This window comes from Passer montanus, unplaced genomic scaffold, assembly GCF_014805655.1.
Source record: "Passer montanus isolate IOZ18808 unplaced genomic scaffold, ASM1480565v1 scaffold5, whole genome shotgun sequence".
Classification (NCBI taxonomy): Eukaryota; Metazoa; Chordata; class Aves; order Passeriformes; family Passeridae; genus Passer; species Passer montanus.
Genome location: NW_024369929.1, coordinates 1,716,238 through 1,743,344, shown reverse-complemented (window position 1 = coordinate 1,743,344; position 27,107 = coordinate 1,716,238). Strand labels below are relative to the sequence as shown.

Sequence of the window (27,107 nt, the reverse complement as noted above, 5' to 3'; positions counted from 1 at the left end):
ATGAGGAGTGTTACAATGTCCAGCATTGCAGGCTGGACAAATCTATTGAGAAATCTGTGATCAATTACTTGATGCCTCATTATCATGGAACCCCTGACATAAGGGCACAGTGATGTCCTGTGTGGCAGCTGCACTTCTCCACTGAGCATTTGCTGCAATAGCAGTTACCATTGTCCAATTGCTTTTAGTTTTGTTCTGATTAAATGAATGGATCTTTTCAGAATTCTCTTATGTACTTCAAATGTTCCCAAATCTTAATGAAACAATAATTTTGCTTATTTAAGCAAAGAAATAGAGAATGAGAGATAAAAACCAATGATGTTTTATTACTGTGACCATAGTAATTAGTGAAAAAAAATTTAAAAGTAGATTTCAAGGCTCTGAGGTACCAACTTCTAGGTTCCTTATAATGAGTGAGGTACATCATATACTGTACTTGCTAAAGATACTGGACTTGATTATTTCTGCATGTCTGTACTGCTGTTCATTTTTTCTTTGGCACTCTGAGATGCAGGAAAATACTGTGCATACCTGCAGTAAGGAATGTTCAATTTTACTGTCACTCAGACATTCTGTTAAGATATGGTGCTTATTCTACATGTCCTAAACCCCACCCTGCTGAATGCTGGGAGAATGCAGAGCTGTAAAATTCATCATGGATGCATGGTAAAACTGTAGTGGTAGATTCTTTTTTTTTCTTTTTTTTCAAGTGGAAGTGAAATACTTTTCTTGATGGCTAGTCCTGGCATCTGGAAATATTTGAGCAATTCCTGATGAAGTCATTGAAATTAGGTGCTTCTCTGGAGAATGCTCAATGGGCCAGCTGTGACTGTGGTGTCATAGAGAAAGAAATACTATTTTTCAGACAGTATTCCTTGCTGCTTCTGTTTTCTAGATTATTGCAGCCCAAGAAGAAATGCTGAAGAAGGAGAGAGAGCTGGAAGAGGCAAGGAAAAAACTGGCTCAGATCCGCCAACAGCAATACAAATTTCTACCCACAGAGCTGAGAGAAGATGAGGGTTAACTGTTAACCTGCTGAGATTTTTCTTCCTTTTTATTCTTTTTTTTTCTTTTGTTTTTCTTTTTTTTTCTTTTAAAGAAATAAGCTAAAGGGGGACAGCACATTGAGAACTGCTCTGACAGCATACTGATATGCCAAGCACTTAGCTAAATAAACTGCCTGTCATAGCTTTGGATGAGCAGAGGGCAATAAACACTTGTTCTTTCCCACCTGCTCAGCTGAGGTGCATGATGATCAAATAATGGTACAGTGTTAGGTTCATCATTCCTGTTCCTCCCTTGATTTATATCTCAGGAGAGAATGTTTCACTTTTTACTGAAGATACTAAGTCAGTATTATTGTCACTTTCCTGATGCTTGAGGTATTTATCATTCTTTGACTTGTTCTAAAATATTGATAATATTAGAAAAAAGAGTCAAGAAATCTTTCATATGATAAATATCACATGAGCTGGTGGTTGTCCCCCAAGTACCCTTGTAAAAAGAAGACCAAGATGGAGAAGGATGTATAGCAGAGTGGAGAAACACGCACGAGTGTGGGTTTGAAGAAGAAGCCTATCCTCTTTCAGTGTTATATAGCTGGTTCACCCCAAAACTGGAGGAATTCTCTGCAGCTGTTTGCACTACTAGTATTATTCCTTACCTGATACCAACAAGCTTCTGCTTGTACAGTATTTAGGTTTACATAATGTGGCAATAGCCATTCTTTAAAGAGCTCAAAAAACAAAGAAATGGAAACCTTGTCACTGCCTCAATAATAGCAGGTTCATGAAAGAAAATGCTGTTTCAATTATATACCTCTAATGTGTGACTACTTTTACAGTATTATACACACATACACATGCTCTAACATTGGACTGAATAGTTTGCATTTTGTTTTTTAATTGAAATTATCTGGTTCGTACTGTGGTATTTCTGTTAGAATGTATCTCAGTTAAAAAGGGAAATGCCCAGTACAACAAAAGACTATCACAACTCTTGTTATTATTTTAATAATTGCATTTATAATTATTATGTTTTGAAACCTGTGGGAATTGTAGGAGAAAAGAATAAGTGATTTACAAGTAGATTTACAGTTTTTCCTGTAATATATTTTTTAAAAATTTGGACTCTAGAGAGTTTGTTTTCATAGTTGCTATTGATGAAAAAGTATTCACCAAGGAATTGCAGAGAAGGAATAGCAGCAGTCTCTCAGCAATCTTTGTGCAGAAAGGTACAGTATGCTCTCAGTATCTCTATTGTGACCTAAACAATAGCAATTTGGGCAGAGTAACATATTTTACTGTGTCAAAAAAAGAACACAAATCACAGCAACTTTAAGTAGCAAAAGCTAAACTATTTGAATAACTACAGGAACACCGTCTCTCCTAACAGTAGTTGCCAACATGTCTCCAACTCAAGCCCTCCTAACAATAATGACAAGTCTGTTTAGGTCAGAGGATGTTGCCCCTGCAGTCCTTCTGAAGGCTGTGCTGTCCTTACATCCAGCCAGGTACGTTCAGCTGAGCCTGACTTGTGTTCTGTGCATACCCACCTAGTTGTCCTTGCTGCAGAAAATACCTGTCTTGTAGACTCCCCAGTAACCCCCTAATGGTAGGTTCATCAGTTTAGATAGTGCTAACTCCTCTTTTAAGTTACCTGCATGAGACAGAATTATCAGGAATTTTGTTACACTAGTACTAAATATATAGCAAAAATCTGCTGAAGAATTAATAAATATTGAAGTGTAAAAAGGTTTTTATTGTCTCTTCTCTGATACTGACATATTTCAGATTCAGTAGAGTTGCTGGAAAATCCACAATCATGAGAAAAAATATGGTGTATCTCAAATGGAATCACTGGCATTGACAGATGTGCTGTGATATGTAGGCTTGTGTGCAAATGCAAACCCTGTACTATCAGAGATGTGCAATTCTGAGTTCTTTCATTTGCTACTTCAACATAGTTTGGGTTTTTGTTCAACTCGGTGTGAACAGTGTCACAGTCTGGAATCCTCCACCAAGAAAAAGGCTTCCTGTAAGTCTTTGGGCAGAAGGCTAAACTGGTATTTATTGCTGTGAGACCTAAATAAAGACTGCTCAAGTGACGGGGATTTTCTGCTCCTGTTGGTAGGTTCAACTCCTTTACAGCTTATGCCTTTCCTTTTCTTACCTGGATAGCTTCACTTTCTGATCTCTTTCAGAAAGATCTGCAAGGCAGATTTGCTACTACTTCCCTTTCAACCTACCTTTAACTGTTATTTGATCTCATTAAAGCATGAAGAAAGATGATTTAACACCATGCCACTATTTTATTGTAGGGATAATACTGATGTAATATACTAGGGTCAGGAGGTATTTGCCAGTTTGATAAAAGCCAAAAAGACCTTGTCAAATGCAGCTATGTATGGAAATTATATAGCTAGAAAACTTTATCAGTATGTAGAAGGTAAGAGCATGTTCAAATTGTGCTCCAGAGAGAAGTGTTTGGGAAGTCCATTTTAGCACAGCTGTTTTGAGACTTCTCTGTTTCTGATTTAGTGCCCCCTCTTACATGACAGAAAGTATTTTTTCCATAGCTGGATGCTCCATAGAGGAACCACAGTCAGGTGAATAGCTGAGCTGGACAACTGAAGTATTTTTTTACTCAGAATTTTGGGTCTTCATTTGTGAACCATTAAGAGCATATAAGGTCATCCAAAGTCTTTCAACTTATTCCTTGCTGTTATAATTTGCAGTTTTGCTGGAGTTCACATGTGAACATCTGTGGGTTTGGAACTTGTCCATCCATTTCTTTGGCATGGGAACTTGCAGCAGGAAGTGACAAGTTGGAATAAGGGGTAGATGCTAATTAATAAGAAGGACAGATGTTTACTTTGTTCTGTTAACTTGTGAAATGATGAATGAGCTCTGTTGTATCTCACCCTTCTTCATGTGGAATTCACTCTGAGAATTGTATGCAAATTAAAAACAAAATGCCTCAAAGTTCTTTGTGTACAAATAGTGTAATGTCATTTCCCCAATTGTTCAAAATTGAATATTTCATCATTTGTCTAAATTTTTATACTTCAGAAGCCTCAAAAGTTAGAAAAGTTCTGAAACAAAAATTGAATTCAGACTTTTTTCATATGTCCCTTTCCCTTTGATTTTCTGCATGTTCATTACTTAATTGCTAATGAAGGGAGGAGTACAATCTAGAAACCTCCTCAACCTATATATGTTGAGATCATGAGTGCATTTCTGTTTTTCATCAGTCTTATCAAACTGATAAGATATTCAGCCCAGGAGTATGGCATTTATCATCCCTACATATTTTGTAACCTCTTGGGTTTGGGGTTTTTTCCTCTTTAGGAGTGGGCTTGGTTTAGGGGCAGGTAGCTTACACTGTAAGTTTTCTCCTTATGTAATTGCATCATGGTTAACAAAGAGCATTATCACCCATAATTGTCATGATTTCTGAAAGCTGCTTTTCCATATTCATGTTAATTACATTAAATACATTGTGGTTGGTCATGTTAATGGAAGAACACATTTCTGTGGCACAGTTTATGATGCCAAATGCAAAAACTGTTTAGTCACACGAGTCACAACTCTGTTACAAACTGCACTCATTTACTGAGCTATAAATAAGTGCCATTTTGTCACTTTTTAAAAAAACATGTTAAAAAATAAAAAAGCAGTACAAATCCCTGGGGTTTTTTTTCTCAAATTAGCACTTTGTTGCAGTGGAAGAACCTTCTGTTCAAGATAGTTTTGAAATTTTATGCTGAAGTTTCTAGGGGTTTGAGCTCTCACTTTAATGTCTTCCTTTCCTTTTAAAGTTTTAACCCCAAGAGTGGCACAATGAAGTTTGTGGTCATGCTACCACACCATTTTGTATAGTATTTATCTGGCCATAAAAATAAATAGGTAATATATTTTTGTTTGGTCTTCACCAAAAATAAGCCCCTTGATTTTTTTTTTCTTTTTCTTTTTTTTTTTTTTTTCTTTTTGCTTCCCCTTTCAGCTATTTGTGACTTGTGTTGCACTGGTGGTCATGCAAAGGAATATTTTGCTCCTTAAGCAAAATAAGGCTGAAGTTGCCTGCAAGAGGTTAAAATTCCCAGGTGACAGAGAAGAATGTTCCATTTCAAGTTCTGCTGCACAGAGAAAATTAGGAGTGCTTACTTTATGATCTGTCAGTATCTTTGTATCAGGTATTCTTTGTGGTCGTTCAATATCCTTGAAGTACATGTTAACCATGCAAATATATGGAAAAATCAAAATCACCAGTTATTCAAGGATGTTCAATACTTAGTGTGGTTCAGGTTTTTTTGGGGGAACGCATGTTTTGCTTTCATATTTTAATGATTAACATTTCTAAATGTAAAAAATTTGTAAAATTTGACATTTTTCCATGTCAAATACAACTCTGTGTGTGTAGGTACTCCAGTTTTCCATAGGAAAACTGTGCCAGAACTCTTGCCACTGCTCAGCTGCATTACAAGTACTTTGATGTTGTTACCAGACGGGGCTGTTCTGGCATAATTGCACTCATGTCAAAGTGGGATCTTTTGGGCATGCTGTGTGCTCATCAAGTGGCTCACCAGATGTGTATGTTCCATCTCTGTGGTTAGATAGAAGGTAGGAGAATAGAGACAGTGGTGAAGGTAATCTGGCCCCTAAGGAGTTACAGCTGTGCTAATTATCAAGCATTAAGAACAAGCCTGCTCTTAACAGGCCACAGCTGGATCCAATTAAGAGGAGTATTATAAAAGAGCAGGTTGGGTGCTCGAGAGGGGAGAGATGGAGTTTGTTGGCTGTGCTGAGAAGGAGGAGTCAGTGCTGTGAGGAGCTGCTCGTGAGATATCATCGAGAAGGTACGAAACCTTTGCTATAGGACAGCAACAAATCTCTGATGATGTGATAGCTTCTTCCACTCATTCTTCATGACAGAAACAAGACTGGAGAGGCTCCTTTTTTAGTGATGGTTAGCTGAATAGTGAATTGGGGGCTATAGAGGCCATAGGCCTGTTCTAGGCTAAAAAATTTTCAAATATCTGTGAAAAAAGGTGCTTTAAACTACGAAAAAAAAAGAAATGTAGCAAGTTTGCTGCCTGTTTGTACTTTTGGTATAGCACAATTTTGTGTTCAGAACATTCTAGCCACTACTTTAGAGGCTCTAGGAAAATTAATCCTTTTTGCTTGCACAGTATTACCTAACCACAATGTTTGACATGCTTGGATCCCTTTTGACCTTACTTTTCTTTACAAGTTTGTTTGTTTGCCTTTGCCTTTCTCTTATGAAAGTTGGATTCTTTCCTCCTGGAACATCTTTTATCAATATATACACTCCAGTTTTTCACCTGTGCAAGTCAGTTGTGTTTCGTGTGGCAGGGAAAATACTATGTGGGGTTTACTCACATACTGCCTAATTTGGATGGTGTAAAGCTTATCTGACAAACATGATTTTATTTCCATCCTGGTTATTTTCTTGAAGTATATTTATTTCTTTTTAAGATGGATAACAAGGGCTGCTGACTTTGTACCATTCTAAAATGTCCACTCTGAGGGTTTATCCAGGTGAAGGAGGTTTCTTTTGGCACGGTTATATGTAACAAGTTTTGCTATGAAGTTAAACATCTCTTTATTAAAAATTACATGGAGCATTAAGTTTAGAAGGCCAGAACTTATGATGATGAAAACCTGCTTATGGTACTGAATCAAATGTTAATTTAACAGTCAGAGGCATTTTCCAGTTGTGGAAAAGAGGCTGCAGTAGGACAGTGAGAAAATGTCACTGGCTATTTTCTAAATACGTTTGTTGCTCTTCAAGTGCTGAATTTAATAAAACTACTTGGAATCTTCAATGCCACACAGATCAATATTCAGCACTGCCTAGGCTGTTAGTATAACCCTTTTGCTATAAAATAATTGCCTGTACCATGCTCCATCTTCTGTGAACATGGTTCAAAATCAGGTCTTTGTGGCTGTTTTGTGTTTTGTGAGTGGCAACTGACCAAGTACAAAGGTTAACAGGGAGGCTTCTTCCAGCATTATAGTTGATGATATTTGCATTCAAATTGCATTGCATATTCTAAGTTGTTGATTAAAATATTAATGTGACTATAAGTCACCAAACTGTTGACCTGATGAAGTGTTGGAAAGAATGGTCAGATTCTGGGGCAGTGGGTATGTTACAAATGTGCTTGCACTGTATTGTACACTTTCCAGTTCACCCATAAGTACATTTTGTGTATTAAGGATGTACTGCCAGACAGTAGTTCATCAGCCTTGGTTACAAACCAGAAAAAGTATTCAAGTCCCAGTTCACCAAATGCTGTAGCATATATTTACATTATTAAAAAAAAAAATCCTTCATATTCTGTCTGCAATACAGTTGCCTCAGTTTGGGATTAAGCCCATGCTTAAGAGATTTCTAAATGACAGTGTTTCAGACCTCAGAAAGACAGTGCTTGGCCTGTGGGCTTTACTGCTATGCTGCTAGAACCACCTTCTCCATCATACCCATTCCAAGATAACCACAGCAGTTTTCAAGCATTAATAAAAATAATCTACTCTTAGAAACCCATTTCTTATTTGTCCTTTGTAGAGCACAACAAATAAGTCACTCCTATTTAAAGATGGCAAAATTATGTTGCAGGAAGGGAGATAATTTGTTCAAATCCATAGAGCAGGTTGCCCTGAATGCAATAACCAGTCCAGTTTGTGTGATCTACACAGAACTAGATAGACCAGTGGGAGCCATGTTCAGCAAAGAGTTAATACTTGTATTCCCATCTAGCTCAAACATACATTATTGTGTGCATTAATGTTTCTGCACTCTGTCAGTTCCAGAGAAATCAAATGCATTCTTTGTTGGTAACTGTATAGCAGAGGGACTTAAAACAGTGATTGTGATTACAGCCAAGAATAACCATCTCTCACTGCCAAGGTTTTAGACAAACATCCTGTCTTCCAGAGCTGAATTTAATCTGCAAGAATCTTTGCTCAGTTCCTTGGTTTGCCTTATGTTGTAACCACTTTTGTTAAGGCACCAGCCTCAGTTCCCTTCCATTTAGGACTTACTGCACTCTGTTTCTCTGAATTTTTCTACAAGAGAAGTGACAGCTTTAATAATTTGGACAAAAGCTTTGCAGCTTATTTAAATCAGCCTCCTGCTTTCCCAAAGCTTCCTGGAAAATACGATGACAATCCTGAGGCACCAAAGCCTTTAGTGTGACACTTTTAGTCACAGAACCTGTTTTGAAATTTACTCAGAGATGCCTTTAATCAGCTGCAGTGATTCTGGTCTGTTTGAATTACTTACTCGTTGCCTTCAGCTATATAAGTATGAGTATCTTTTCTCTTCTAAATATTCATCTTTTGTTTGCATTCTTTAATGGTAAATTGGTTGAAATGACACTATATTTCTAAAAGGTTAGCACAGTTTCTCAAGATCCAGTCTGATGATTATGTTTTAAGACATAATATTTTTTAAGACTGAACTTTTGCTTTATGAAGTCAGTAGTGATTTTAGCTAAATGTTTGTGTGTGAGTGTAACTTTAAGAATGTTTCTTTTTGCCTTAGAAAAATGAAAGTGAGTGAGAACTTTAATGACATGTTGCTGATCTCATATATATTGCTGATCTTTTCTGATCTGGGACTTGTGTTACTGAGATTTCACATGTGAAAACTGTGGGGAAAAAAATAAGAGTTCAACAAGATGACCTCTGAAAAAGAGCTTCATTGGTCATTCCACTGTGTTTGGCTTGCATTCCAGTTGCCATAGTCTATCATTTAGTGGTGATAATAAGGCTATTTAGGGTAATTCTCAAACTAAACCACTGCTGTGACAAGCCTATGATGCTTCCAGATGCTGTAGCTCAGCAATTCAGGCCACAGAGGAAATTTTCGGATTAGTTTCTTGACTGTTCAGGAGTCATCTCAGATCTCCTCCAAATCACAGGAGTGGCTCTTCACTACATGACCAGATCCCTCCTATTTTGGTTCGTTCATGATCTTTTTATTTGAAAATAGGCTAGATGCAAACATTTATCTTCATAGGATGTCCCACTTCTCCCCTGGAACTGGAAAAACTGAATATGCTGAGTATTTTGTAGACTAAATATTCTGTAAAATAAAACAGGCTGCCAATGAACCCATCTCAGGAGGTCAGAGCCTATTCAGATCTTCTTCCCTATCTTAAGTATAACACCCATTAAAAGAGAACCTTCCATTTGGTAATTTTTCAAAAGTATTTGCTTGCAACAGAGTTCAAACTGCCTGATCCCTGTGTAGATTCATAGTGAGTAGATTCATGATGTCAGTTGATGAAGACAGCAGGTACTCCCCTTTATTTTGTTGTTTCACACCCTTCCTCCTCCCTGCCAAACGTGCTGTGTGGTTCCTGCTGTCCTGGCTGCCTGAGTGGAGGGAGAGCTGCTGGATACAGAACAGAAAGTTGCCTGTAGTTTCCTTCTGGGACTGTAAGGGCAGGCACAGGTTAGGGAGTGGCTTTGTGATCTGCAGAGGTCTCTCTCTGGTGGTTCCACATTATTGCAGTGGAACTGAGAAGCCAGCACAGCTTTGGATATGTGGGAATGCCAAACACTGCAACACAGGCAAGTCTAAATCCTTTGCTGGAGACAAAAAATAATCCCTGTGACCAAAGACAGGGGCTCAGAACATGAGGTAACAGCTTGCCATCCTTTAACAGACATAATGAAAGACGTTGCAGCATCTTTACTGGATTGCAAAAGGGAAACAGGATAAGGACTGGGGGAATGTCACTTGGGTTTTCCTAGCAGGTAAATGCTGTGTTACTTTCAAGTTCATAGGATGGTTTAGCAAAACTGCAAAAATACATTAATTGAGACAGCAAGCAGACCATTTGAGGCTTGTTTCAGATATTTGCTTCCAGACAAGGATTATACCACCTCTACTTGCCCCTGCCAGTAAAAATGGCAGTGTCGAAAGGGTAAGTTAAACTTGCAGTGAAACTACTTATGGGGAATTACAGAATTATATTTAAAATCAGGTGAACTCAAATGTTGTTTTAGTCCCTTCTGATCTTGCAGAAAAGTAAATAGTGGCTTTTGAGACATCTGTGCATTTCTGAGAGTCCAAGCCACCTTAGAGTTCAAACAAAAATATATGCAATAACTGGGGCATGTTAAAAGCCATGACTTCATTTCTTAGAACTTTAACAGCTGTATAGCTCAAAGACAAATAATTCATCCCTGGCTGTTCCCTGTAATAACACAGACATCCAGAAAATGCCTGGCATTTTTTTGTTCACTACTTGGGATCAAATTCATCTGATTTTTTTCCTTCTGGACTAAGAACAGACTATTCTTTATGTTGCAGCCCTAAGGAGAAATTTTGCATCTCGCTGCAGCTTTGTTTCTACACATTAGGAAATTGTCCCTGGAAAATTGTCTTGTGTTAGCACTACTTGTCCAGTCTCATGTCCAGCCCCTTCCATCAGCAGTGAGTTCCTGTTGCTTTGTTTAGATTTTCAAAGAAAAATGCATCTCTTTGCTCAAAAACCACTTGGCAGCTCTTCAGCCTAACTGCTTCCCCAGAGCCCCACGAGCTCTGTACAGAGCTGCTCCTGTGGGACTCATTCTAGGGACTAGTTTTGAATGCTCTGACAACTTTTTTTTCCCCCCTGCAGAAACTTCCATGGTCAGAAATCTTGAACTGCTAAGCACAGCATTTCAAAGGGCAGAAATTCTGAAATCAAAAGGAAATGAGAGTCTGTTCTGAGAGCCAAAGGAAGAAGTGTTTTATTTAAGCATAAGAGACTGAGCCAGATATGGCTCCTCTGCACACAAACAGCAAGAAGGTGAGTGCAGATTTGGGAGACAGGGTGCTATTTAAATTCACAGTAGTGTTGGCATAAGAGGAATTGATATGTATTGGTCCTAAATTAGATTAAGCAGGAAGAAAATTCTGGACTAGTCTTTAAGAGGTCAAATTGCTTTGACACAAAGAATGAGAAACAGGCTTTAACAGTCACAGTAAGGGTTTGGCCTCAGGGCCTTTGTGTCTCTGCCCTTTACAGAGTGTTTACTTTGTGATGGGAACCCAGTGTTAGGGTTCCAGGGTAATCATCCAGAATGACTGAATCTAAACAGCTGCCCAGATTATTTGCTGTCCCTGCAGTCAAGCCAATGCATGTACAAGTGTTAGAGCATCCACAAGTGTGTTAGTGCATCCAGTCTATTTCTGTCTATTGCAAGTACTACTGTAGAGAATGTTTTCTGGTGATTCCACCCAATCTACCAGTTTTAATATACTTTTTAATGCTTTTCTGGAGGTCCCTGTAGACTGCTCTTAAAGTTTTCTCTTGTCAAGAATCCTGGGTGTTTATAACCTGCCCTTCAGTAGTCAGGTTTATGCTGAAATCCTTACACTTCTCTCACAGCCTGGCCACCTCTTCAGAGCTTTGTTCTTCATTCATGGTTTTCACTGCCCCAAGTCAAATATAATCTTAAAGCTGAGACTGAATAAAAAAGAGAAATTTGAGTGACAGAGCCTGCTGCTGCTAAATTGCTTTGATGCTTCTGCAGCCCACTGCTTCTTGCAGAGGCCACTTTCCAGCAGAGCCTGAACATCTGTTGAAAACTGTTTCCTGCTACACAGAGCTCTCAACCAAAGCAGAAATCAAAATAAGAGCAAACCCAGCACAGACTCTGGCAAAGATCACCCTCTCTTCATATATAAAAGGGAAGCATTTAGCCTGACCTCATAAAAGACAGAACTTAAAGGACCATTCTACACTTTGAAATTCTATCCTCAATGGCATGGGAACAAAATGCTGACTTGGGAATTTCAGCAGCTCATTTCGTTCTGCTCAGCCCGCTCTACTTCCTGAGCATGAAGCAGCTATTGCATCATCCCAGGAAAATGAAGGTTATTGGGTCACTGCCTGTCCTTATAATCTGCTCAGCAAGGAATTTCACAAGGGTATAGACTAGTGCCCAGAAAAACATTTAATAAGATCTGGAAAATTATGGCTGCTACAAGCAGAGACCTCTTAAAAGTTTGCAGGAGGCCTACCGTTTGGATGAGCTAGCATCACACCCTGCTCAATAAATATCACTTAAAACCAGCTGCTTCCAGGAGCCAAGGAGAGAAATAGCTAAGGGAGAGAGTCCACATGAATTAGCTAGAAGCTTAGTACCTTTCTTAACATACAGGCCTGTGTTAAATGGGGGAAAGTCACTACCAAGATCCTACCTGCCTCCAGAATGTGTCAGGTAAGCTCCACCCTGGAGTGCAGGTATGGCTGAAACTTCATGTAAAACAGTACCATGTCTTCCCTTGCAAGTGTTGTACATTCTCTGTATGTGAATTTTCAATTCCTTTCATTTGAGGGACAGAACAGTATCTGGATTTGTGTACCAAACCAAAAAGGACAATTTCATGGCTTTGTTCTTCAATTGGACTGCACCTTTTCGCTAGGGAATAAATCCTAGGACTTAAGGAAACCTCCCACCTACTGGACAAATGCCACAACAAACAAGATCAAACCTATTAATAGCAGAAAGGTGCTGTCACTGTAGAAATTCAATGTGTCTTGCAATCTCAGACTCTCTCTCCACTTCCTCTGGTGATGATTTGACTGTGAGCTTGGAGCTTTCCCCCAGCTTTTCTTCAGTCAGCCTGCTGGTGCTGACAGTTCCTTATGCCTGTGTGAATGATCCATTTCTGCTGTCTTTGCACTTGATCACTGGGAGGGTTTGCTGCAAAGCATTTCCTACACACATTTGTCTGCTCACTCTCTTTTTGCCCACCAAAGAGAGGCGAGTTGATGAGAAAGTGATTGTTTCAGGAAGTGATTTTTGGTGAAGTTTCACTTTTTCATCTTCCATTTGTTCCTTGCTTGTGAACTGAATGTAAGGAAAAAGCTTTGTGAAATTTAACTGGTGTTTCTGGCATACAGCTGCTTGGAACCTCTTATTTTGGCTTTGCTTGAGAGGAGCAGAGGGACTGAAGGGAAGAAGGAAGGAAGTAGGAAAACTTCATCATCCTGCAGTGGACTCTCTGGAGGATCTTTCTTTCAGCAGCAACTCACAGCTGACCTCATCCCACCAAACAAAATTAGCTTTGTTGATGTTGCTCCAGACGTGTCTCCTCTCAAAGCTGCTTTGAGCTGCAAGCACCTCTGGCATGAAGGTGGTCTGGAAGCTGCAGAGCCTTCAGGGCAGGGTTTGAGCTGCAGCAGAGCATGAGATCAAGCCACAGGCCAGCAGGGGTGGCAGAGATGAGCAATGCTCCTGCTCTGCTCGCTCCCAGCCTCTGATGCTGTTTGCACTGCCCAGCTGCAGGGATGTGCAGTGGGAAGCAGGAAGAGTGTTATTCCTAGGAAGAGTTGCTGATTTCTCCCATTTGTGTCAGCTGGTTCTGTGCCTAGAAAAGCTGCTGCTTGTGCTCCACCATCTCATCCCAAACCACGACTACAGTTCAACCTCTTCAGCAAGCAATGCTCAACTGCATCAGAGTTTTTCTTCAGGTAAAGTGTGAAACTGCAAATGTACTAGTGAGCACAATTCCACACAGCATTCTTGTACTACAGAGATAGATTAAATTTTTACCAACAGACAGAATAGTCAAAGCTTGAAAATATTAGAGAAATAATTTCTAGTTAGTAAGTCCATTTTTATAATGGGTAACGTGAGAACAAAAGGCACAGGGGAACAGAGGTTTTGGAAAATGGGGCTTAATACTAAATTATGTATTTCATATTGTTTTAAAAAAACCCAATATAAGCAGTGCCTTTGATTAGATGAAATCTAAAACATCTGCAAGAACTCCTAAATAAACCATGGAAAGTGGGAAGAATTCAACAAATGTTGGGAAACAAAGGAACAAGGAGCTGGGTGGAATTTGTGTGCCTGCTTTAACATGTTAAGCTCTCCCCCATACTGTTGTCACTATTGCTACACAGAAATTGTACTTTCACTCTTTGACTGTGTAAAACTTCCATTAACATTGAGGATTTACTGCCCTCAAGCCTGAGAGCTGAATTTCTTCTACCACTCAGCTATATGGCTCTTGGTAATTTTCCTCTCTTCTCTCAGTGATTATAGATAATGGAATAATTTTTTCTCTTTAGAGAGAGGTAATTAAGGTTTAACTTGGGCAAAGAGTTAATTTGGCATAACCTCTAAACTATTTTAAGTCAAAAGGATAACATAACAGTTTCAAAAATGAGATAACCTTCAGTGTTAATTCTGCCTCTTGTTAGGTTATCTTTTAACCTATTTTGCTTCCTCTTTATTTGTATCTCCAAAGACATTTGGGTGAGGTAGACCAAGCAGTGAAAATTACCTTCTTTAACCATACCTTGGAATAGTTCAGATCCAGCACAACACTTACCCCAAGTTAGCAGCAGCACAGCCAGGTCCTGTTCCTGCCCCCTTCTCATGGAAAGAGTTCTGCCCACACCTCTAAAATCCACAGAAGCACAAGAAGTGGCATGGGGGACATAGGAAAACAAGTTATTTCACATACCTGTGGAGAACTCTTCCTGTAACCTGGGAAAAGGTTTGTATGGTTAGGGGTCTTTAAAAATTAGAGATTAGTGAAGCATCCTTCTTCAGGAATCTTAACAGATACAGGATTTGGAGGGGAAACCACTTGGTATAACAACTTTTGGTATAAAACACTGAACTGCATTGCAGGAATGGTCAACAAGCTATTTTCTCTTCATTAGTTCTCAAATTGTTGCAGACAGCTCTGTTTGAACTGTTTTAAAAATAAAATTCAATCAGAACAGTATTGCACACAGGCATGAGACCTAGTAAGTACAGTGATAGAAAGCTTCTTCCCTTTTTTCCTCCTTAAACTAAACTGTTACAGATTTTCTCATTCTTAATATGTTTGGCTCAGAATCAACTTTGGACAGGAAAAGGAAACAAAATGGGGGAAATAATCTCAGTATTAGCTTTAAGGAGAAGGGAGTGACTTCCTCAGAAGTTTTTTTTTTTTTCATATTACTACTTCTGGTGTCTAATCTCTTGTTTAGGAGTAGTTGAAGTACCTCTCTGCTATATTTCTTTTGGAAATCAAATGCTGTAAATGGAAGAAGCTAACACCAAGTCTGTGTATGCCTTCTTGTCAAGATAATTCTTCTTTGAGGTACAACTCATTGTTGTGATAAGGCAGACAAAGATCCATTTTATGTACAAAAGTGCAATTATTAACCACTTCCTCTATTGTCAGCATGATCAGGACTGCAGTTCCACACAACACACCTCCTCTGTCCTTATTTAACTTAGCTGCTGTGCCCACAGTGAAGCAGTAACCACACCAAAATGCCTTCAGTGTTAACTTGGATGCCAGCAATTGTCCCCAGGGAGCTCTGAAACTCTTCCCAAAGCAGGGCTGTGTAGTTCGGCTCCTTAATATTTGCTAACAGACAAAGCCTCTGGCAAGGGCTCTGTTGCACTGGTGTGGAAGGACCCTCCTCACCCTGGCACTCTCCAAGGCACTACCTTATGTTTAAAAGGGAAAAAAGGGGAGGGGGGGGGTTGTGTGTGACTACTTGTAGGGGTTTTTCAGTAAAACTGCAACAATGCAGATATACTTTGTTGTAGTCCACTTCTTGTGTGTGGTGATGAAAACTTGCTGCTGCTCAGACTCGTGCATCTGCAAAGGCATTTTGGAATGCTGAAGCAGGACCATATTTGGCCACTTCTCTTCATAGTCCCTGTCTGGTTGCAGAGAATGCTTTTGTATCCTGTTCACATTCCCTGACTGCTGTTAAACATGCATTAGAAAGCTCTACTATCCATTTTCAGACTTGTCAAACAGCCTTAAAGAGATGCTGACCATTTTGAAAAAGAAACAGAAAATCAGACTTTGCAAACAACTGAAGTAAGTCTCCATGCACTGGGGAATTTCACCACATCCCATAGGAAATTAGGGTGTATGCTAGAAAACAGACCATCATATTATAGTGCTTGATAAAACAAGGGGACAATTTAGATTTTAACCACAGCAGTCTTGAAGCTTTTCATGCTGAAAAGGCTGTGATGGAGACAGGACAGAGAAGAGTAAGCAGCAAGTGTACATAAAGCTTTTCATCTGTCTGCCCCTAAAATCTAGGGGAAAACTAAGGTGGAGACCAATAAATCTCCACAGACTCTTTGTGCTTAATAGACCAAGTAATTTCCCTCAGTAATTTCATGAGATATCATGTTCAGTTTCAGAAATAAATGTCTATTTGCTGGTACTCATGTCAGCCATACCAGCTGTTTGTTACATACTGTTGCTGTAGTTCTCCAGGGTCCCAGCTGGCTTTTTCTAACTGTTTTCCTGAAAGAATGGGAGAGGCTTTGACTGTGAACTTATGTCTCAATTCACTTGCTTCAGGGTGCAGCAGTGGGAAAGAAGTCCCAGCCTGTGACTGCTCTCCTGTTAGGATGCAAACCCTTCTCAGTCCTGTGGAACTGCACACCTCAGTCCAGCCTGGTATCTCCTCAGTGTCACACCCCAGCTAGCAGCCAATCCCATGTGTTTAAGAGGAAGGACGAAGAAATCTTTTGGTGATTTTAACATGATGAAACATGTTTAGCATGCTCAAAACAGGGTCTAGCACACTTTACTCCTTTCTTTTGGGTGGGTTCTGTGCTGTCATCTGATTCACAAGGAAGGAGTGTTGTCATCTGCACTGCTAATCTTATGCAAAATTAGTTCCTTTGGCTCAGTTAAAGCTACAGGGTGGCTTCAGTGTTACACCTGGATAGTTTTGGTCCTCATTAGAACCAAAAAGTTGAAAAGGCTAATGAGTGTCTGCCTTTCTACCCTAGAGCAGGTCTGAAAGCCACCTGTTTCTAGGAATAAATGGTGCAGTCTGGTGCTAGGGTGCTAGATTCTGCATACTTAAAGATCACACTGGGCCTGTAAAGCAGTGCTTGAAATTCTGGGATTTATAATTTGGTTGGTTTGGTTTCCTTTAAATTAAACAAAAACTACACAGAGTGATCTCCTCAGGCACAGGGAAAGGCTGACTGTAGAAGCAGGAACTGTTATTTAACAAGAGGAAAGAAGGTGCATGTTCTCCTGTCAGCTCAAAGCAACATTCGGTTCTGTGGCCATCTGCGAGTTTTAACCTGACACACCAATGAAACAGACATTGCTAAGATTGCCTCATTATTCAGATGGATCCATGGGTAGCAAGCAGGTTATGCTTCCTTACACAGACATGCCCACAGAATTGGGAATTTCCAGTAACATGGTGCAGGAGTGCAGTTTGATTTGCATCACTCAGTTCCCAGGCTGAAGACAGAGCTGAGAGCTGTCTGGTCTGGCCCTGCACTACCCAGTGTGATACAGACACTCCAGGATGTGGTCTGCAGCTCCAAGCAGCTCTGCCAAGACACGGACATGCCTACAGGCCTTGAAGGAAAATAGAAGCAGAGTCTGTCACATGTAAGAACTGGCTGTTCATTTGCCTTTGCAAGAAACAAAGGGGTGCTGCCACTGAGGGAGATGCTGCATCTTGGCCTGGAGATGTCATAGGGTAGCAGCTCTGAAAGTACAATGATAAACTTGAATGAGTCTTGACAATATAATTCTGAGAAAATTCCCAGTCCTTGACTCGAAGAATGGGAAAAGCTTATGGTCCTGGGATTTTTTAATCTTTCCATATTTTGTTACTTGAACATCTAATTATATATTTTTTAAAGAAGCTGGGTGTTTCTGGCTCAATTCCAAGCTAAATCATTGCATTCTTAATTCTTGCCACATTTCCTTCAGCATCAGTGGTGTGGGACCAAAACAATATTTGGCTCTTCATGGAGTTCTTCAAGTGTCAGTGTGTCAGAGATACCACATCCAGCACAGCAAGTCTACTGTGCAGAGTGTGTTACAATCAAAGGCATTGAAAAATCATCAGCTATTATTTTACATTAATAAATATCCTGCAGCTTTAACCAAAATTCTCACCCTAAGTGGTTTCAGAGCCTACCATGACAGGGAGAGGAGCTACATTCTTTCCAGGTTTCCCAAGGAGACTTGCTTTTCTCTGCTAACATCACAGTACCGTAAACAAATGGATCAAAGCTGTAAACCCTCACAGAGAATTCCCTTCATTCCTTCCCTTTATGCGGTTCACATGGATGCATTCATTGTCAGCAGGGACTCCCTTGTTTTCTTTCAGACTCTGCTGCAGTGACAAAGGCAAACCTCCAGTGGCCCACTGGAGGTGGTGTCTCACCCAAGAGATGACAGCAGTCAGTGCAATACCTCACCCTCCCACAGACTTCCTGTATGACCTCACTCACGTCTTTAGCCTCTACCTCATCTGGAAAGTCGGATAATTGCACGTAACCTCATAGAGATATTTGGCAAGATTAAATGCTGAGAGGTGAGAGGTGCTTTGATCTTATGCTGCTGCAGTTCCTAGAGAGCTTTGCAGGGATGTGAAATGCATCTGACTTGGAGGGACATGAACCAATTTTCCTGGAGAAAAGGAACTTCCATGGACCATGCTGGACAGTTGACCTGCCTTCTTGTTTAATATTTGTCTGTATTTTCTGAAGGAGTTCAAAGCAATCTCTAATTTGTACTCATGTTTTTATCACCATAGGTAATTGCAGGTAAACAGGATTAAAGAGGACATCCCAACCCAGTTCCATCCTACTTAGGCAACTCTCCTGGAAGCATTTTTGTAGCACACCAGATGTCTACCAGGTCAGTGTGAGGGAACAGACTGCTGTGCAGTATTATTCAGGAGTGTTCCTAATTCTGTTTGCCAAGATTTAAAAACTTAACCTGAAGGACAGTAACAAGCTGAGGCCTGCTGCTTACCAGACAATGCCATTAAGCATATCGTTGTAGAGAGAAGATACAATGCTGGTAGGATGGTGATAATGCTAAGTTATCTGAACTAATCCCTTGTCAAATTCTCTAGATCCTCCAGGCAGTGTGTGTGCAGTTAAAATGTCAATTGGTATGGGAATGAGTTGGATAAGTTACAGTAGTTGTTGCTGTTGGAGATAGGCTTATCATACACAGCTCAGTAACACACTTTGTCTGGCACTCACTGGTGTCAAGCACTTCAGTCTGCTGCTGGAAATGTTACAGCCAGGGTTCCTCTGGTGAGGCAGAATCTGCCAGCACCAGGGAATGTACAGAGCCTGGGACCAACATGCAAGAAACTGTGACATCCCTGCTTTTTAATTTTTGGTTGATATATTCAAAGGTAAGAATTCAAAGCAAGGAAAATTCCCTGCCTTTGCAAGTTCCCTTGGGTTTAGGAACACAAATAAGTTAGTAATCTAGTTTTGAATGCAAATATCCACATGGTTTTCTTTTTCCTATTTTCTCGCACCAATACCAGTCGTTTGATGAAACAGAGAAGTGTAAATGTGCCAAAATTAAATAACGGCCATCTTGGGTAAGATTTTTCATGAGACTTTCAAGCAGTGTAAACTGAAATGGCTTCATTAGAATTACCTTAACACAGGCCATGAGTTTATGCAACCCCGGAGAGCTGACCCACTGAATCAATCTTTTAGTATTGATTCCTGTTCTTGAAAGACCACAGGAAAATGTAAATCAGATTTTAGAAAACATAAAGATCAAACATGCTCAAGCTCCCATTTCATTCATTGCTGTGGTTCAGAGAACTGCAGGGCCACTGGCTAAATTTGGTAACTCCTGCTTCTGTGACAGTCAGAAGAAGCAATTTCAAAATCAGAGAAAATAAGTCCATGCAGACTTGTGCTACAGCATGACATTCAAGGTTTGGGCCCTCCTGCACTATCCAAATACTTAAGTTGCCCTCACTTAGCACAGCTAATGCCTTCAGAAATTCATTGAAAGCTACAGAGTTTCCTTCCAAGCACCTGTTTTGCTCTGATGCTTTAATAACAGTTATGCTTATCACCATCTTCTTCCAGTTTCCCTGCTCCTTCTCAGATGCCAGGTTGGGATTCTTTCTTTGTTGTTAGCAACAACTTTGACATTGCAAGGTGACAATTTAATGGTGCAGTCAACAGCGGTGCATTTGGTTCAGATGTGGGAGACATTTCAAATTCCTGACTACTTCCAATAGTGCAAGGACTTAATTCTGAATTTCCAATGTCAGAGGCCAGTGGGCAGTCCTGGGTGAGTAGGAATGTCTCATGTCAGGAAAAGGCATGTAAATATAAACTATGAGCTCAACAACACAATGATATCTTGCAAGAAATGTCAAAAAAACTGCAAAACCATCTTCTTCCTTCCTCTGTCTGTAAGCCAGACAGGGCGTGGGGCTACTTAAATATCCAATATGCACCACCAACCATCTCTTGCTGTACAAGTTCCTATAACATTTGGATTCTACCCTGCATGGCAATCCAATATACTTAAATTCTACTGTTGACAGGTGAGCTGCAAAGGCAGCTTTAAACTAGCTCCAGTCGAGTGGATTTTGATTAAAGCTCCATTCTCTAACTCATTCCAGTGGCCAGAAAGAAGCACTCCAAAATTTACATCATCTTGCTGTCTGCCAGATTGTGCTTACTGTTGCCACTTGCCTCCTGAACAGCCAAACCTCACTCTTAAGTAACTGATGGTAGCCACCAAATGAAAAAATGGGGAGCTGGGAAGGAGGCATCTGAAAAAACATCTACTTGGATTGCACAAAAATTCTCTGCCTGACCTTGGAAATCTGTCAGTAAAGGTTTTCTCAATGCCTGTGCTGTGTTTGAGAAGCTTGCAAAGTTCAGTTTAAAACAGCCTCTGTTTATCTGCATCTGAAGCAGAGTGGTGATAGAAGGAAGGAAAAGTGTTTGGCAAATGGAACAAAACCCCCTTAACTCTGAGTGGCTACGTACAGCAGGACTAATCTATTCTTGAATGCATATCTTTAACCAAAAGGTAATTTAATCAGTTATTTTTTTCTCTTTTTTTAAAGTATTCTGAGGAACTATTGCAATGACAAGCAGGGCTTTGTGGCATTCAGGCACATCCCAAATATCCTGTGTGTGCAGTTTCCCTGAGTGCCTGTCATTTGGGTGCTCAGTAGTAATGCTGACATGATTAAGCCACTGCATTTGCAGTGTCCTGAGCTTACAGGGAGGGTAAGGAGCTTTTATGATCCTTCTTAACCCACTTCTGTGGGATTCTTTTGCAGCATCCAGGCAGTTTTGAGATCTGGAATTTCACTGATTTTTTCTAAATAATCAGACAAGACCTGGGTGTCAGAATTTATCCCCCTGTCCTTGGCATTGATGGAGCAAAGCACATGCTATGATGGATCAGAAATGTCTACATGCAAGTGCTGTCTCTCTGAAGGATGCAGAGAATCTCTAGTCACAGGTAATAGGTCATTTTTCACTTGATTCCTTCATGAGAGCCTGCCTGTGATGAGAAAAAATCTTATGGGGAGATATTTAAACACAGATTTTTTTTTCATGAAAATTAACTGAGGTTATGATACCAAAAGTCCACAAAAACTGTGTGTAATTAAACTTTGGCAAAGGCACATTATACAACTTTGGCAAAGAGAAGCTTGCATCTATAAAAGGAAAGATCTACCCTTTGTTTATTCCCTGCTAAATCAGTGAGGTATGTCATGGTATTTTAGCATCAACTTAGCATATTTTGCTTTCCCTTCCAGTTTATAGGCCAGTGGAAAATAGAGATTGACCAAGCTGACTAATGACTTAGAGACTGCTCATAAAAAACACTGGGAAGCAGCTCTACAGACAATGGGCAGCATAGTGTGCATTTATGGTGGGGCATTACAAGCTTCAGGTTCCACAAGAAAGCTAAACATAATTTAAAACTCTGCTAGCCAGCAATGAATTTGAAATGGCATTTAAACACAGAGAGAGGTCAGGCTGCATCTATGTAACAAAAATTTTAAGTACAGTCACGCTGTTATTAACATCTAAAGGTACTGAGGGTATCTCTGCAAATGGTTATCAGAAGAATGGTACAGCACTGACCACATCACCCCTTTGCACTGCCAGTGGGACATAACATCCATCTTCATTAGCATTGTAATTTAGATTCAGGACTGTAGTTTTGACGTGAATCTCTTTGTTAATCTTACTTTGTGTGCCTTTGTTTGCATTGCTGGGTGGCTTTGAGGCACACACACTAGGTACCTTTCAGGTGAGACCAGAAGATGTGGTCAGACCCCAAAGCAGCATTTAGTCCAGACAAGATTGGAGTGAGTCTGAAAAAAAAATCAAGTGTGTAGGGCCAACTCAGGTCCTTAGAACCAAATTATTTGCTCCAAAACTGTTACTTTTCCACCACTGTACTCACTAATGCAGATTCTATTGTACTGGACTGTCATTATACACACATCCATGTATCTTTGAGTATAAAAATAGCTTCCTTTGATCATGCTTTTAGATGTACTGGGTTGGATATTTAGCTAGCACAAATCACTGCCATTTAATTGAAACCTGTCAATATCAGCTAGTAACATTTCCTAAATATTACAATATCTTTATAGTCAGCTAAGTTAGCCAGCTCCTCCCCATGTTCTTTACAAAATGGGTTGCAGCAAGCCCAAGGATAGATAGCTGGAGCTGTTCTAAGTAGTGGGATTCACAAAACCAAGGCTGAGGAAACCTAAATTCAAATAATGTACTTGGTAGAGAAATATGTGTTCTGATTGCTTCCTTGAACTCCAGTTTGACATGACCAGCAGACTGTGTAGATGTCCACCTCTCTGTGTGGACTGAAGTGGGTAGCTCACTATAATGTTTCTTCAGTCTCTTTTAAAAACACCCATTAAGTGGATTAATTGCATACAAAAATGAATGCCAGTTCAAACTGTGTCACAAGAATACCAGATAAACATTCAGAAGGAATAAAAGTATTTCCATATTAAGGGATATCTTAAAAATCAAGTTCATGAAATGGGATGTTAGAAATAGATGAGTTAATATTTGTCATTAGTAGCAATGAACAAGAGAACTTTCACTGTCCTTTAAAAGGCAAGTTAACATTGGATAAGGAAATGTGGGAGGGCATGAGACTCAATTTATAAATGGGGTTAATGATGAAAGATCAGTCTTGCTTTCCCTGAAGTTTTCCATAGCAGCAGGTTCTGACGGTAGTTCATTTCAAACATAATCTAAATTTCTCTGTGATTTACAGTTTTTCCATTCTGACTGGTATAGAGAAATACCTTTTTAAATATATTTTTTGAAAGTTACAGAGTATTTTTGGTATCAAAAATTTCAGACAGGAAGAAAAAGAAAGTGCCATAATGAAAACTGCTGTCAGTATTTTGCTAGCTTTGACTTGTTCTGTCATTGTCTAAGATGAGATTTCAAATAATCCCAATACGAGAAGGCCAACGTGAGGTGGTGTTCACTCACACTTCCTTATTCAGCATAGAAGGCAGCCAGAAGTTCAACCTAGTGAGAAATCCCAAGTATGGCTAGGAAATTGTATCTGCCAGGGCTGACTGCAGCTGTGAGCTCCCTCTGATGCTTTTGCCTCTCTTCAGAAGCTGTCTGCCAAGACCTCACACTCTCACTGGTATCCTAAAGGAGAAGGAGGGCTGTGCAACTCTTGGCTCTCTCCTAAAGACTGAATTCCATCAGAGGACTCTCTCCCGTATGCGCGCGTTTGCCATTCCTTCACTTTGATGATCGTGTGCACTGCCATTTGTGGTAGCTCTTTCACTTGTGTTAAAATAAACACTGAATTTGTGTGCAGCCAGCAGCAGCTTTAATATAGGCAGGCAGCCTTTTAGTATTCACAGAGGGGAGAACACACAGGTGCAATGAACCACGGCTGTTTGTAAACTCTTTTTTACCACAGCGATGGTTTTGAAGCATGAGTGATCTCCAGAAATTCTGCACAGACCTGTGTCCATTATAAAAATGTGCATCTTCAGGATCCTGGAGAAGTGTGAGGTCGTGGACATCCTGTGCCTAATTCTCAAGTCCCAAGCGTACTGGCATGAAATGGCCTGTGAGATGAAAATCAGGACTTTCACATTGTTATTAAGGCATTTTAACTGCAGCTACTTCTCATCAGAAGTGGAATAAAATAAAAAACAAGGGCAAATGCTGCCTCAAGCAAACATGCTGGAAGACTTGGGTTTCTTCTTCTACCTTAGGAAAGTATGAGCTTAATTCAAATGCAGACTACAGAGTCAGCTTCTGATTCAAGAGTTGGACCCTCCACGACAAGTTCCAGGCAAACTACCACTTGCCTTAAGGCATTTTGGCTAAATGTCTGAAGATCAGTCCATAGACCAGTGATTTTTGAAGTGCAAGGAATTTGCTATGGGAAAACATGTATCCTATTCTCTTGCAGGTTTCCTTTCCTGCCTATGCAGAACTTGCATCCCATTTCTATGTATCATTCCTTTTCTACAAAATCCAGTATCATTTATAAAACCCTTCACAATTTTTTTTTTTCAGCAAGTTTTTGCTGAACTTCTATATCCTTTCTCAGAATGGCACTTTAATTCCTTTGGTAGCAACAACCAGGGCTGTTACACTTTCTGAGAGATGCTCAGAATGCCTCTCAGGTGCAGCATCCTGCTGCACCTCTGCTTGCTTTCTATTGCTGCAGTTTTATTCTCCATGCCTCTTAATTGGTCTCTCTAGTTGTGCTGGCTGTATCTCACACCATCCCCTCTTTTGTCTGGTCCTTTAGCAGACTCCATGACAGACCCGAAGTGTTTATCCTCAGCCCTAACCTGAAATGCTTCTGATTGCTCAGAACAGATCAGCCAGAAGGGGTGTTAGCATTGCAGTGGTCCTGGAGGCTCCACAGAGATCAGCTTTTCCCACAGAGGTCAGCTCCTCAGGACAGAGGATGTTTCAGTCTGACTGTAAGGCCCTTGCAGCCATACATCATGGGCATAATGCACAATGCAAACATGTATCTGCACAAACCAATGCAAGAGCTTAAAAGCTGTTTGAGTACCCCTAGTAAATCTGTTTGATTTAACCAGAATTATCACCTAAAACTGAAGATGGGGAAAAGAATACTCAGAACACCAGGACTTGTTAAAAGTCAGAAGGTAAGCAGAAAGTTGTATTTAGAGTTGAATCTCAGTGCACATGTTTCCAGGCCACTATCTTATCTATTAGCTTAAGTATAATCAAAGGTGTGTCATTCTCAACCATGTGTTTTTATTTTCTGTTAACTAGTTAAGTCCCTTTTATTGACCAACTGTTCCCTCAGTCAGGACAGCTGCACAGTTTGGATGAAAGCCAGCCACAAGGGTATCCCAACTACATCTGTGGTAATTAAATCCAAATAATTAAGACATTCACGAGTGGCATGTGAAATCTCTGGAAACTGGCAATAAATTTTTTTGTGCAGGCTCATGTCACAGTGGACTGTGAGAGCTGCTGTGTGTTTCCATGTGTGTGGAGAGCTCACTTCTGTGGCCTTCTTATGGAAGAACGGATCAGTAGATCAGTCAGCTTCCTAATTAAGCCCTGTTTTAATGAATTATTAAACAAGTAACCCACTCCCCCCAAAATAAACCTCTAAAATATTTTAAAATGGTTTTACCAATTTCAACCATTTTGTGAGACAAAAAAAAATACTCTCATGTTAACTTGTATACAAATCTTTCAGCAGACACAATTTAAATGCCAAGTTATTACACCATACTAAAGTATTTATACTGGAAATTGTATATGAGCCTTTTAAAGAGCTTCAGATGCATGCCACAGTCCACGGTGCATGAATACACTTGAAACTGCAGAAATGTTTAATTCTTCAATTTAGCTTATGAAACTTCTGTAGATTCAGTGTGCTGAACTTTAGCCCAGTCTTTAATACTCAGTCTGAAGCCTTACAGGGAGCATTCTGGAAAATGCTTTTGGCATTGACAGACTTTTTCTTACCTGCCCATATTAGACCAGAGAAACACTGGTAAAAAGTATGACCCAGTCACTCTGAGTATCAGGATGTTGGACACAAACAACCCAGTTGTGCTGTAAAAAGGAAGGGGAAAATGCAAACCCTCAATTCTCTGCTGTCCAGGTATAAATCATAGAAGTTCTTGTCAGTAAACTGAGAGGCTGACTTCATGAATTATAGAGTAACAAGACTCACTTAAAAGTCTCTGTTCTAAGGCATAACAACATCCTCCACAGCAGTGAGGGTTAGGTGGTAGATGAGGATTAATCTCAGCCACGTAAATAGGCAGAGCCTGGTTTTTCCTTCCAAGCACTTCCAAGATTCCAATACTAATATTCTAGTGGACAGAGCCTACCTGGCGTTGTTAATTAAAACCAAGCTATAGAAGATGACTGATTTGTTTCCTAAAACTAGCAGGATTAACCTACTGCAGTGATCTTCGTAAGGAGTAGTGAGCTAGAGACCAAATTCTTTCATTTATAAAGAGGTATTAGCCCATAAACATTCCAGTTCCTTTTCCTTAACCCAACTGCCAGGGCCCAAGAAGAGGCAAATAAAAAAGAGGAAGACAAGACATTGTTCTGCTTATCAGTAATGCAGCAAAAAACATCAGCCCTAATCTAGATCCAGAAAAGAGGCTATTTTATGTAGTGCTTTGATCACATGCAGCACATACAAAGATGTTCAAAACTGAAGACAGGAATTGGATTTCTGATGAAAGATGTAAAATACTGAAAGCATTTATTTTTCACTTCGTTTGAGTTCAGTCAGGAAACACAGAGGTCTTGGAGCCCGTGGGCGAGTGCCCGGCGGTGCCGCGGCCCCGCTGAGCCCGGGATGCTGCTCTCGTTCCGCCGCCTCCCGAGCTGTCACCGCCGCCCGGGACATCCCTGCGAGCCTCCCGAGGCCGGTCCGCGGCTCTGTGAATCTGCCCCTGTGCTTCTCTGAGACAGAAGGTGTCCAAGGCTTTTAAAAAATGGAGCCTACCTTTCTCCCCAGGCAAACTCTGGAGCAGAGGCTCTGAGAAGGATGCTGTGGTCTGTGGGAATGTCGTACCCATAGCACTCGAGTCAGGTTTACAGAGCAAGACAGAACACATTCTGTGCTATTTACACATAATACTCTAACAACCTCAACCTTTGTTTTTTTTAAGACCCTGTAAGTCACAACTGCCTCCTACACCAGTCAGTAAATTCTATGTGGGCATGTAAAAGTGTACTTAATAATGTAATAGTGATAATGTAAAATAATAGTGATAGTGTACT

General features: G+C 40.1%; 1 protein-coding gene across 7 annotated transcripts in view; it reads left to right on the top strand.

The window, feature by feature from the left end:
• Window positions 1-3,983, top strand: part of TLN2 (talin 2) — a 142,018-nt gene extending 138,035 nt beyond the window's left edge. For all 7 annotated transcript variants that reach the window (XM_039722844.1, XM_039722845.1, XM_039722846.1 and 4 more), the window contains one exon: window positions 896-3,983. In XM_039722844.1, the coding sequence (XP_039578778.1) occupies window positions 896-1,024 (129 nt within the window). In that variant the 3' untranslated portion in view covers window positions 1,025-3,983. The remainder of the gene's footprint in view (window positions 1-895) is intronic.
• Window positions 3,984-27,107: the final 23,124 nt, after the last annotated feature.